Raw genomic sequence first — 13,122 nt, 5'->3', positions numbered from 1 at the left:
ATATCAATATATTAAAATATCCAAAACACAATAAACAATAAATATTAATTTAAAACAAAAAATAATTTAAAATCTTAAAACATAAATAAATTAAACCACACCTCCTTCGTTGACGACTCACTTTCCAAAATTCATGTTATAGGAGCTCAAACCACTAAAACTCACATCAATTTCATATATCGAGAAAAATCATAGATAAGTATTGAGACAAGCAAACAAAGCTACACAGGAGTTGGATTTACAACCAATCAATGGGAGCGCAAATCTATAATTGCTTCTATCTAAAGAACCTTCTTAGATACATCTAGAGAACTTTCTTAGACACTCCAAACTGAGAGATTCACCAGCGTTAGACATATTCACAAAAAATATAAATTCAGTTTGAGTAAAGCCTAAACCACTAGCTTTTCACTTCCTTCCACCCACCATACTTTGGCCAGAAGATCCTGATAAGCTTGGCGGTGTGCTACCATTCATTTTAAACCTTCCATCAGAATTTCCCAGAACATTCAGATCATCAAACAACCTGTAAGAGGGAACAAAGGACTGCTTTTGTCCTGGAGGTGCAGGTACCCTAGAAGCAGAACTTGAATCACCATTAATAATTGATCCATTGCCTGCTCTTGTGGGAAGGGAATTAAATTGCTGCATAGGTCTAGCTGCTTGCATGGGAGTATAAGACACAGTTGAGTTGGATTGGAGGGATGAAAACGTGTTATTTGTAGTAGATGTGTGATTTTGGTTGTTGAGATATCCAGGTGTAGCTGCCCAGGGTGGAGGTGGGTAGACAGATGAGTATTGAGGATGTTGTGACTGCAACTGTGGCTGGAACTGAGGTTGTAATTGCGGTTGGGACTGATGCTGCAAACGCTGCTGAGGCTGAGGCACTGATTGCTGCTGGGGTTCAGGTCGCAACTGTGGCTGGAACTGAGGTTGCAATTGTGGTTTAGATTGATGCTGCAAATGCTGCTGAGGCTGAGGCGTTGATTGCTGTTTGGGTTCAGGTTGCAACTGTTGCTGCGGTTGTGATGGAGGGTGTAAATGTTGGTACGAGTGAGGCTGTAACTGGGTTTGAGATGGGGATTGTAATTGGTGCTGCTGAGTTTGAGGCTGGGCCCATGGAACGACATAGCTGCTGTATGGAACAGGCCCTTGGTTTACAGGATAAGTTTGAGAAACATAGGGATAACCTTGTGTGCTGGAGGAAGGAGGTATCTGAGGCATGGCTTGGTTGGAGACTGGTGGGGTGGGAGGGGTGGGAGGAGAGGTTGATGTTGTTGACAAGGCAAGGCTCAAAAAGTCAATCATATCCTGATCTTTCATGGTTTTAACTGGTAGAGATGGATCAGCAAGTGCCAGAGAATTGCTTGGGGAAGAGGTTGATGCAGTGGGCATGCCGACATCCAATGGTACAAGAGCTCCATTTGTTCCACCTGAACTTTGAGATGAACCGGACTGTGTTTTGGAATGCCTGCGTTCACGGTACAAAACAAGAGCAAATATAAATCAAAACATCGGTAAAACCCATGATGCAGAACATGAAGGAAATGGATCAGTAATGTGTAAGATCTCCATAAAGGTTGGCCAGCTACCAATTTAAAATAAACCGAGCGGTCTTTTATCCAGCAATCAGTGCTCTAGTGCCTCATCATGCTGGCTGCCAGTAATGGTAAATGTTTTATTTCCCACCTAGTGATTGCCTTATGATGGGTTCCACAGTGATGGAACTGCAATACCCCACATACATGTAATGTGCTAATAATAGTTCTCATCACCCATGAAGAAATTATATAAGATTATTTTCATAAGCATGAGTACCTGCGTGCAAGCTGTGCAAAGTCGTCCTCTTCATCCTCTTCATCTACTGCACTCCTTGTCACATTAGCAACTGGCATGGCAGAATTAGTCATAGATCTTGGGCTGGCATCTCTTGCTTCAGTTGGCTTGATGTCAGAGGAACACCCTTCACTTGATTTGGGGCTTAAACTTGTAACTTGAGTTGGCATAGGAGAGCCAGAAGCAATAGCATCATGTTTTGCAAGCAAGATTTGCATACTGTCATTTAGTTCAAGACCCTTACCAAGAAGTTCCTCATCCCTGTATCACAACCAAGACACTTTTCAGATATTCATGTGCCAGACTTGCATGGGATCAACACGCATGTGCATGGAGAAAATAAGACAAGCATAAAGCTAACTATCTTATATCAAGAACATGTTTTCAGCAAAATTGAAACAGTGACTGACCCAGTTGTCGTTAGCATCTGCATCAACTTTTTCTGGTTGGATCGACACTGGTTGACAAGATCCACTATAACTTCATCTTTTACAGCCTGAAAAACAAGCAGGACCACATGTCAAATATTGTACTCCCTTGTTTCCCTAAAAGGTCAAAAGCTGACCGCACATACCTCACGGTCTCTAGGGTTAACAGCTTGAAGCATATCACTCAAGAGCTCCATAACATCCCGCATGGAATCCAAGCTTGACAGACTATGATAATTAAGAAAAATATCAGTAAATACAAAATATGAGATTTGGGAATTTTGAGAATACACCAAAGACATACAAAGTGCAAACCAGCCATCAATCCTTACCTTAAGCCTTCAATCTCTGCGGCCATTGTTTCATCGAGTCTACTAGAAGAATTGCTAGGCATTCCATAACCAGGTTGGGCAATCCTCAATGTTGGATTGGTCGCAGGTGGTGTAAATATGGGAGCTGCATTTGATGAACGCTGGGGAAATTGAACTCCTGCGCGCTGCCATTCACACACCCCATAACTAAAAATTAATTCTTCTGTATATATTCCATGTAATATTGGCATAATTTGTTATTTAACTACTACAAAAGAAAAAACTTATGATATGGCTGAAAGAGCATACGAACAATATTTCCTCCATAGGATTTGGCTTGTATCTTGTTTGATTATACTCTTCCATAGCATCATTTGATTGCATTCTTATTATGAATCATGCATTAGTTTTAACATTGATCAAATCAAGAGCACATCTTTCCAGCATTCAAAAATTGACAGTTCACTGCAATATTTGGCTGGATCCAAAACCTAGGAATTATGTTCAGATCTGGGACTTATCAGCCTAACATTCAATGATTATAGTCCCACTTCCGAAGTCAACTAAATAAAAAAAAAAAAAAACAATTCATGCATGGCACACATACTGAACCCAGCAAGAGTAGATCAAATAAATACTGACCCTTAATTCCTCGTACGCCCAATAATATTGAGAGTGTTTTCCTCCAGGCCCGCCAAATGCCTCTTGCCAAGAATCAATCAATGCCAGAATCTTATCTCTCACATGCATATCTGTCTGCACATCCCATTAAAATATGTGTTAAATTAAGATCAAAGCTTCCCCATCCTAGCCCCTTTTTAGTTTTTTGAAGAAAATGTAAGAGGGTGATTAGATGAGAAAAAAAAATACAAAAATCAAGGTTTCGACTTTCTCATGCAAAATCAACTATGCAATCTTATTTGATATCAATGGAGGCCTAAGGCAAAGTAATTAGGAAATTTAACATCAAAACCACTATGATTTCTTATGGAAAAGGCACCAAGAAGTGCAATCATATTATATTTTATCTGTTATCCTAGTTAAGATGGGCCAAAACTACTGCTTACTATCTTTCTCTTACATAAATCAGATTGCCATTCCTCCTGAACCATTTTTTCTGGCCTAGTTACAAGGTTTGAGGAGAACGACCCTTATTGGAATCTCCATAGAACACACAGCATAACAATGTATCAACTGCAACACAAAGAATTCCATCTCTTTACTGTATATGCAAAACTCTATTTCACTACTAGATAATTCTGCTAACATTTTATCCATTTCTGGAGCTCAATATTAACATCTTCTCGAAACAGAATGGCTGCAAGATTACAACTACAAGAGGACTCTGAATGGCAACCATCTATAGTGTGATATCTAACACTTGAACTGGTCTCTGATGGTTAAAAAGCCAACAAAAGAATTTCTACAGAGATCTTAAAATGAATACATATTAGAATAGAAAACTTGCAAGTCATGGAGAAATAATTCTAGCAAGAAAATCAAGGAGTTACCTTCTTCTTTACAATTTTCACCATTTCCCCCAATATATTCCTTTCAGCAATTTGAAAATGGACATAATCACCACAGTTCTTCACCATTGTCTCCAAAAGCTACAAAGTAAATTTTGCACTCAATTCATCAACTCCAAAAACACCAAAAAAGAAAAAGAACTCTATAAACAACAACTTCCACGAATCCCAAATACATAATTCAAATGCATGTAGTGGTGCAAAAATAATAATAATAAAAATTCTCACACACAAGCTCTACGTGTTCAAATTCAAAAAACTGTAATGGAAATGAAAAATTAAGAACAAAATACAAAAATTACTAAATTCAAGAAAAAAAAAAAGTACCGTCAAAGCAAGTAGTTGGACTCGAGGGCTCCTGTGCTGCAACCTTTTTTTCAAAGCTTTCACTACATCCTTGGCTTGCCTGATAAAAAAACAAAAAAAAAAATCATCAACCAACACTACATGCTAATATCACAAAACCCACTTAAAAAAAAAAGAACAACTCCCTGTAAAAACTAATCTTTATTTCACATAAAATTCAGTTTTTTAAAAGAAAAAAAACAAAAAATTTACTTTGATCGTAACTGACAAATAACAAAGAATTAAGCTTTCAATTTCAGCTACAACACCAAAAAGAATTACAGAAACATAATCTGCAACACATACATACGTACATACATACGTATACAAGTACAAACAATACATAAAACCTAGCTGTTATCAAAATTTGAAAAAGAAAACGTAAAATTCTCAGCAAGAACATCAAAGTCAACACCAAAACTGAAAAAAGAAAAGATGGGCTATTAAGAAAAAAAGAAAAGAAATTACCAGTAATTAGAATTAACAGAATCACAAATATCAATATTCATAGTCCAATCAGGACCGATTAAAAGATCGCTTGTTGCTTTATCAACCGCTACAGTTGCCGAAGAAGATGAACCCAAACCCATCCCCATCCCCATAGCACGAGCCATGAATCTCTCTCCTTTTCTCTTTCTCGCTTCCTTTTCTCGTGTTTTCTGGGTGGTGTTTGTTTGACAAGAAAATTGAAGGCGACTGTGATTATGATATGATGATGAAGATAAATAATAAAAAGAAAGAAAGAAAGAAAAAGAAAGAGAGTCTTATATGTATATCTCCCTGTCTTTCTTTCCTTCTCTCTTTTTTTATAATAATATTATTATATATTTTGTTTGGCAGAAAAGAATAAAAAGAAAGGAAAATTAAGGGGAGTTTCCTGTAATTTTCGTGGATTTTTAGTTTTCTTACTTATCTTGGGTCACCTCACCTCTCCTAGATTTTTCTTTGCATTTTGTTTTATTTTGACTTGCTTTTTTTTCTTCTCTTTCCCCTTTTTTCCAGCCATTCTCTACCCGGAAATTTCGTTTTTCTTTCTCATTTCTTTTATATATATATATATATATATATATATATATATATATAATCTAATTAAAGAGGTGTTGAAAGGATGAAGTGATTGTTTTTTAAAATATATTTTTTTAAAATTATTTTTGATATCAATGCATTAAAATGACAATAAATTATAAAAAAAATATTATTTTTAAACAAAAATAATTCAGATTTTGGTGAAACTTTGATGCAAACGCAATCACAAACAGGATTTAAAGATGTGTTTAAGAATTGAGAGTGTAGTTGATCCACGCTTCCAAAAAGTTTTGATTTTTTTTGTGGCTATAAATTAATGTTCTTGGTTTTTTAAATTATTTTAATTTGCTAATATTTAAAATAAATTTTAAAAAATAAATAATATTATTTTAATGTATTTTCATGCAAAAAATACTTTGAAAAAATAATCTTCATCGCACTTTCAAACAGGTCCTAATGATGATAGAATGATTTCCAATTAAGTGAGCGTCTAATGATATTTTATTTTTTTTATGTGTTTTAAAAATATTTTTTATTTGAAAATATAACATTTATATTTTTTAGTGTTTTTCAATTGTTTTGATGATATATAATATGTAATAACATTTAAAAATCAATAATTTCATATTTTTTTTTATTAAAAAACATAGCTACAACTTAGTTTGGTTATGGTAATAGTGTACCTAAAAGGCGAATACGAAAGACTTATTGTTAAAATATAAAAAATGTTAAAATCATAAAAAGAATCATAAAAAATACATTAATTTAGATAGAAATAATTTAAAATAAGTATTTTCAACTTTACTATCAAATACACAGTAAATTACATGGGCTTGCAAATAAGAATAGAAGAGTGAGAATCTGGTCCAGGCTTTGGCAACTCTACATTCAATTTTTATGCGTAGAGCAAATCTTTTCTTTTTATTTTATGCCCTTTCTGAGTTCTTTTTATAATTTTATTCGGATAATTTGGAGGCTAGAGGCTAGAGGCTAGAGGCTAGAGGCTAGAGGCTAGAGGGAGAAAAAGGGTGGCTGTGACGAGTCATGAAATAAATAAATAAATAAATAAAAAAGTCATGGTAGACTGGACAAAAAAGAGTATTAAAGGTCACAATCAGGGCCGGCTCTGCGAATATGTTAAAGAAATTGGATGGCCCAAAACTTTCTTAAAATTAGAGGGATATTGCCATTTTCTTTTGTTCAACAATGAGGCCATTCAAGTGATAAACATAGGATTCATCATCTTGGCTCTTTCCAAGTTGTTCAATTTTACTTGTTCATTTATGACTGTTTATGTCTATCAATGCCAAATTCTAAATTTTGTCTCTCTTCACCAATACTCTCTCTCTCTCTCTCTCTCTCTCTCTCTCTCTATATATATATATATATATATATATATATATATATATATATATAAAATTGTGGTAGCTGTTATCTTTTAAAGTGTTTTTTTACTTGAAAAAATATTAAAATAACATTTTATTTTTAAAAATTATTTTTAACATCAGCACATTAAAACTATTTAAAAACATAAAAAAAACTAATTTGAAGTAAAATCAAAATTTAAAATTTTTCAAAAAATATTTTTTGATCACAAAAACAGATACACTTTAAATATTATAAAATTTGGTAAGCTATTTAGAAAATCAGTTAAAAACCACTTTTATGTTTTTAAAAAATATTATAAGAATTCTTTTTGTGCTTAAAATATCTTTAATTACTTTTAAAAAATAGATTAAATGATAACTTCACTGTTTGGGTCAATTTTGATTTGAGTTTCTGTTGATATTATTTTTCTATTTTTCTTATTTTTTCTTGAAATAAAAATATTTGAGGAAAGTTTGGGGAATAAGGTTTTTCTAAATATTTTCTCGAAGGAAATTCTATCACATAATTTTGAATAGTTTTTATTCTTCACATATCTCATGGGGTTATTAAAATTTAATCTTCTTCTCTTGTCATAATTTGGGTGCTAAGTTTAAATCCAATTTCTATATACGTATCTATATAAAGTTGGTGCATTTATAATTAAAACTTTTGGACTTAATTCAATAGTTTTATTGAACCTAGCCAATTTGGGAGTTGAATTCCAAATCTCGTTCGAGCTGAATTAAAAAAATAAAATAAAAGAGGATTCAATCAAACTTAAAGGATCTGTTCGTCCCGATCAAAACTTCTTTTATAACTTTAATTTTCTTTTAAATAATATTATTTTAATATATTCACTCGCTTTGGAAGGTGAATAAACATGATATATGGCCTTTTTCTTTTTAATGATTCTTAGTGTTCAGATGATGCTAAGTTAGAGGTTAAGGCCGTTAATTTCTTCAAATCTCTTTTTAGTTCTGATGATGTAGTAGATATTTCAGCTTTGGATGGGATTAAAGTTCCTAAGCTTTGTGATTCTGGAGTGGTTGAATTGATGAAACTGGTTACTAAAGATGAAGTATTTGCAACTCTCTCTAGCATGAAGCCTTTTAAGGCTCCAGGTATGGATGGTTTTCGGCCTGTCTTCTTCAAATCTTATTGGGATGTAATGGGAGAAGACATTTGAAGGTTAATCTAAACAATAGAATCATTCCAACTTCAAGCAATTTCGGCCTATAAGCTTATTACCAAGGTTCTGGTAAATAGACTACGACCTTATCTTGATGATCTTATTGGCCCTCTTCAGAGCAACTTTATAATAGGTCATAGTACTACTAATAATGTCTTAATAGCTCAGGAGGTCTTGCATCATATTCACATGACTAAAAGTAGATATTGGATCTTGGTAGCTAAAATTGATCTTGAAAAGGCATATGATAGGATTAATTGGGATTTTCTAAAATCCACCCTAGAAGACTTTGGACTCCCGATAGATACTGTTAAGTTGATAATGTTTTATGTTTAGTCTTTTTCAGTTTCTCTCCTTTGGAGTGGTTTGAAATTGCCAGTGTTTTCCCCAATAAGGGAATTGCGTCAAGGAGACCCATTTTCATCTTACTTATTTGTGGTGTGCATGAAAAAGCTTGCATGTCTTATTAATGATAAAGTATCTAATAAAACCCGGTTGCCAATTCATGTCTCTAAGGGTGGCCCTGGTATCTTTAATCTGTTTTTTGCGAATGTCCTTTTATTTACCAAAGCTACCAAGGCGCAAATGCGTATACTTGTTAGTGTCCTCACATCTCTCTACAGTGCCTCAGGTCTAAAGGAGAATTTTGATAAATCAAGAGTAATGTGCTCCAACAATGTTAGCAGAAGGGTGAAGCATGACCTCTCATAAAATCTCTAATATTAAGTTTGCTAGCAATCTTGGTAAATACCCTAGCTTCCCTTTAATTTAGGGTAGGGTTAAGAAGTTAGATTTAAATTTCATTATAGAGAGTATTCAATCTAAACTTGCAACTTGAAAAGGTCGTTTGTTCAATAAGGCTGGAAAGGTTATGCTAGTAAAATCAGTTTTAGCGACAATCCCTACTTACTTGTAGCAGATTTGGCTTTCACAATTGGTTTGCTTGGGAATTGATAAAATGGTGTGAAATTTCATATGGGACGGACATACTTCAGGTTAGGGAATTTATTTGGTGAATTGGAATATTGTGTCCTCACCAAGAAATTGTGGCTCTTTTAGGTAAGTTAGCTTGGCAGATAATAATGAAGGAAGGAAACTGTGGATATCAATAATACAACATAAGTATCTTCAACATTCTAGTTTGCTAAATACTCACATTGTGTCCCACAATGTTTCAATTACGTAGCGATTTTTGTACATGGCATTTAATTTTTGTCGTGAAGGGTTCATCTATAGAGTAGGCAATAGGGATTTATCTTTATGGTTTGACCCTTAGCTTTAGGACGACATATTAGGTTAAAAAATGGGTCCCCAAGGGGCGTAGCGTGATGGTAAAAGGCTTGAAATTTGCACAGCAGGTCTCAAGTTCAAGTCAGGGCGTGCATCTCTTGTAAGAGCCTGTGACAACCGGGGTTTTACTCACTCACCTGGGCCTACAAAGTGCACTTTCTGGGGAGTGAGGTTTTCTTGAATAAAAAAAAAGGGTTAAAAAATTGACGTGATACACATTATTGATTTAGATTTTAAAGTTTCAGATTTGTGGTGTGGTGGGAAATGGAACATCTGTGTACTAGCTACACAAATTCCAAATTTAGTAAAACAGAAAATCAGGACGGTACCAATTCCATCTTGTCCAAGGCCAGTGAATTGTATTGTGTGGGCTGCTAACATAAATGGTATGTATACTCCTAATTCAACCTATTCTTGGATTTTGTTCGAACCTAGAAATCTTCTTCCAGATGCGAGGTGGACTTGGATTTGGAAATTGAAGGCTTCAGAAAAAATTCAAGATGTTTATTTGGCAATTATTTCATAATAGCCTTCCCACTAATTTATTACGGTTTAGACGCCATATTTTCTCATCTCCAATCTATGGTGGCTATAACCAAGAAGATGAGGACATTTTACATTGTATTAAAGATTGTGTGTTTGCTAAGAGTATTTGACTTGGACTAGGTCTCACAAACCAACAAGGGTTCTAGTGTTCTGATGTGGTAGAGTGGGTTCAAAGATTTGCCTCATCGAACATTTCCTTGTTATTCTTGTGTGGTCTCTAGTGGATTTGGAGGAGAAAAAATATTTTAGCTTTTAAGGATGACTATTTAGGGGATAACTGATTATTATGTCAAATTTACTTTCTAAAAGATATGTGTTGTGATGCTTGGAATAATCCAAAGGTGGTGCATAGACACCCTACTACTGTATCATGGCTTAGACCTGAAGAAGGATTTATTAAACTAGATGTGAATGACAACTCTTTTAGGAACTTGAGGAGGATTGGATTTGGAGGTTTCTTAAAATTTTTTAAAGGGAGATGGTTGATGAGTTTTATAAGTTATGAAGGTTTTGGTTCTTTCAGAACTACTAGCAATTAAATATGGTTTATTAGTGGTATGAGATATATGTTTCAGAAAAGTCATATGCAACTCTGATTTTACAGATGTTATTCGATTGATTTATGATGATTTTAACAAGTATCACTTATTCAAAGCTGTTATTTTTTACATCAAAGAACTCTTGACATGAAATTGAAAAGTTCGTTTGCTTCAAAGCTATATGCTGACTACATGGCTAAGTTTGTAGCTAAAAGTAACTTTGATTCATGCATTTGGGAGAACCATTCTTCAGGAATGTGTGTTTGGTATTGTGGTAGCTTTTGTGACTGTTGTTTTTTTTTTTAAAATGTTTTATAAAAAATATTTTTAGTTGAGGTTAGTTTGATATTTATATATGTTTAGTTAAAACTGTGGTTGAAATTGAGGTTGAAGAAAAAGTAGTTTAATGTGTTTGGTTAAAAATACTTTTTAAATTGAGGTTATAAAATAACTAAAAAAGATATATATATTAATATTGATGGTTTTTAATTAAATATTGTAGATTTAACTACCACTATTACATCATTAAATAAATAATACTTTATATCAAATATTTTTTTTTATTCCATTAACTTATCTACAATTTCATTACGTATGAAATTCATCCGATAAGGACTATAGTTTCCATGACATTTTGAGCGTGCAACAAAATCAAGTAAAATATCATCAGAAACAAAATTGGAATGGTGATTAAATTCTGAAATATTATGTCATCATGCGATATCCTTCTAATTTATGTAGTGTTATTGAATAATATTAAACACTAATTTTTCGAGTAAAACATAATTTTAAAAATAAAATTACCGGTTCGGACGCGATCCAATGAACAGTTGAGCTACAGTTCACATGAACAGTGTCAAGTGAGATTTACTTGCACTGTTCACGTGAATAGTGCCCAGGTGAATTATCACCTGGCATATAAACGAGGCTATGTGAGAAGCAGCTGAGAGCTGCTTCTCATGAACCGGCGTTTTCAACGAGCCCCACATACACAGTAATTTGTGTTTTAATGTTACTAAATGTATTGTTTACGCGGTTTGCTTTAAAAGCTGCCGCAACCACGTAAACAAATGACCTCTTTATCTTTTGTTGTTAACTGATTCTCTAGGTTTTGTTTATCTTAGAGAATCCTAGATTTTATTTTTTTCTTCCCACCGTACCATAAAAAAAAGTTCAGCTTATACCATCTATAACCCAAGTTATAGCCTAAATTAGGTTTAATAACTTCGAAAATGATAGTATATATAAAAAACTCCAATTCTTCAAAAGTACCTAGGTAGCTTTCTATGGTAGTTAGCTGGGTAAAGAAATATGATATTATGCATCACTAAAAACAACCTCAAAATGTATAATTTTGTTATTTTAAACATGACACCGTTGCAGAATCGGCCAGAGCACATGCATAACATGGACAATGATTCAAGGCCCTTACTTGACAAAAAAATCTCAAGAATAAATAAGATATATTTATCAATTATATTTTATAAAATGAGAATTTCCTTAATAAAACGTCCCAAATACGAAATAAAAATTACTTAAAACTCTGCTTGTCAAATATACATAAATAAAAATAATAAAAATATTTCTTAAATATTTTTTAAAAAACTCCATTTGTAATTTTACCTAAACCCATGTTCACCTTACGCCTGCCCGTAAGCGCTGATTTCCTTGTGTTTTTAAAGTGGATGAGAGAAAATCTTAGACTAATTTTTTAATTTACCATCAGATCAGGATCAAATGACAGATTAAGGCCATTATATAAAGTAAGCGTGGACCAAGTTTTTATATAACCTTTGTTTCTTTTCAGACAATAATACTCTTACTAATTAATGTCAATGATGGAGGCAGGAAAGAACATCATGTCTTAGTGACCAGTGGGAATTTTTAAATTGTATTATCAAACATTTCCTAGTAAACATTTGATTTTGTCATCTATGATTTATATATACTAATCTCATTAATTAGCAAGTGATGATGTGTTAGCCTTCCTTTGTAGCCCCTAATATATTGAGATTGTTACCTAGGATGTTACTCAGGATGTATTGAGATTGTTACTTAGGATATCTGAGAAGGTAACACGATTATTTTTTTAAAAATATTTTTGATTTATAAATATATAAAAATAATATATTTTTATTTTTTTTAATATCAAAACAACATAAAAACATAAAAAATAATTTAAATAATTTTTTTTTTAAATTTTTAACTGATCTTTTGTTTGTATCACAATTTCAAACAAAACTTAACCCTCAACTTTTAAGTGGTAATTTAATCATTATTTTAGCCCAACAATACCGGTCCAACTCTAAAAAGTTAAGAATCAAATAATAAAAAAGATAACATTATTTTTTTATTCAATTCATCGTAACCTCTTGTGTTACTAAGATAAACATATAAAGAACCGATTTATCAGATTTTACCCAAAAAAATCTAAACAAACCTAGATAGTGGAGAGGAATCGGAAGTGACGATCTAGCTACTATTTGAAAAGAAAAGGACTTATGATTGTTAATATTACACTAGAATAATGTTAAATATAAAATATGTGACCTTTGATTATTAACAGGATCCATCATTGTATCATATAATAGCATATGAATTTCTGGGATTTTTTTTTAATATTTAACATTTTTCGTAACTTGATATAAGCTAGCTAGGATATTATATAAAAATAGATTTAGCCATTGAAACTTTTTGTTATTATGTTTTCTTCTG

General features: G+C 32.8%; 1 protein-coding gene across 1 annotated transcript; it reads right to left on the bottom strand.

Moving 5' to 3' along the window:
* Positions 1-149: 149 nt before the first annotated feature.
* LOC118035597 (TOM1-like protein 6) lies at positions 150-5,245 on the bottom strand. The gene is made up of 9 exons (XM_035041198.2): positions 4,918-5,245; positions 4,432-4,510; positions 4,087-4,185; positions 3,218-3,331; positions 2,597-2,760; positions 2,411-2,492; positions 2,247-2,332; positions 1,819-2,097; positions 150-1,471 (listed from the first exon to the last, which is right to left on the bottom strand). The coding sequence occupies exons 1-9, from the start codon at positions 5,061-5,063 to the stop codon at positions 409-411; spliced, it is 2,112 nt and encodes a 703-aa protein (XP_034897089.1). The 5' UTR covers positions 5,064-5,245; the 3' UTR covers positions 150-408.
* Positions 5,246-13,122: the final 7,877 nt, after the last annotated feature.

The sequence above is a fragment of the Populus alba genome, chromosome 16 (assembly GCF_005239225.2).
Source record: "Populus alba chromosome 16, ASM523922v2, whole genome shotgun sequence".
NCBI classification, from domain to species: Eukaryota; Viridiplantae; Streptophyta; class Magnoliopsida; order Malpighiales; family Salicaceae; genus Populus; species Populus alba.
This window is presented reverse-complemented; position numbering and strand designations above follow the sequence as displayed.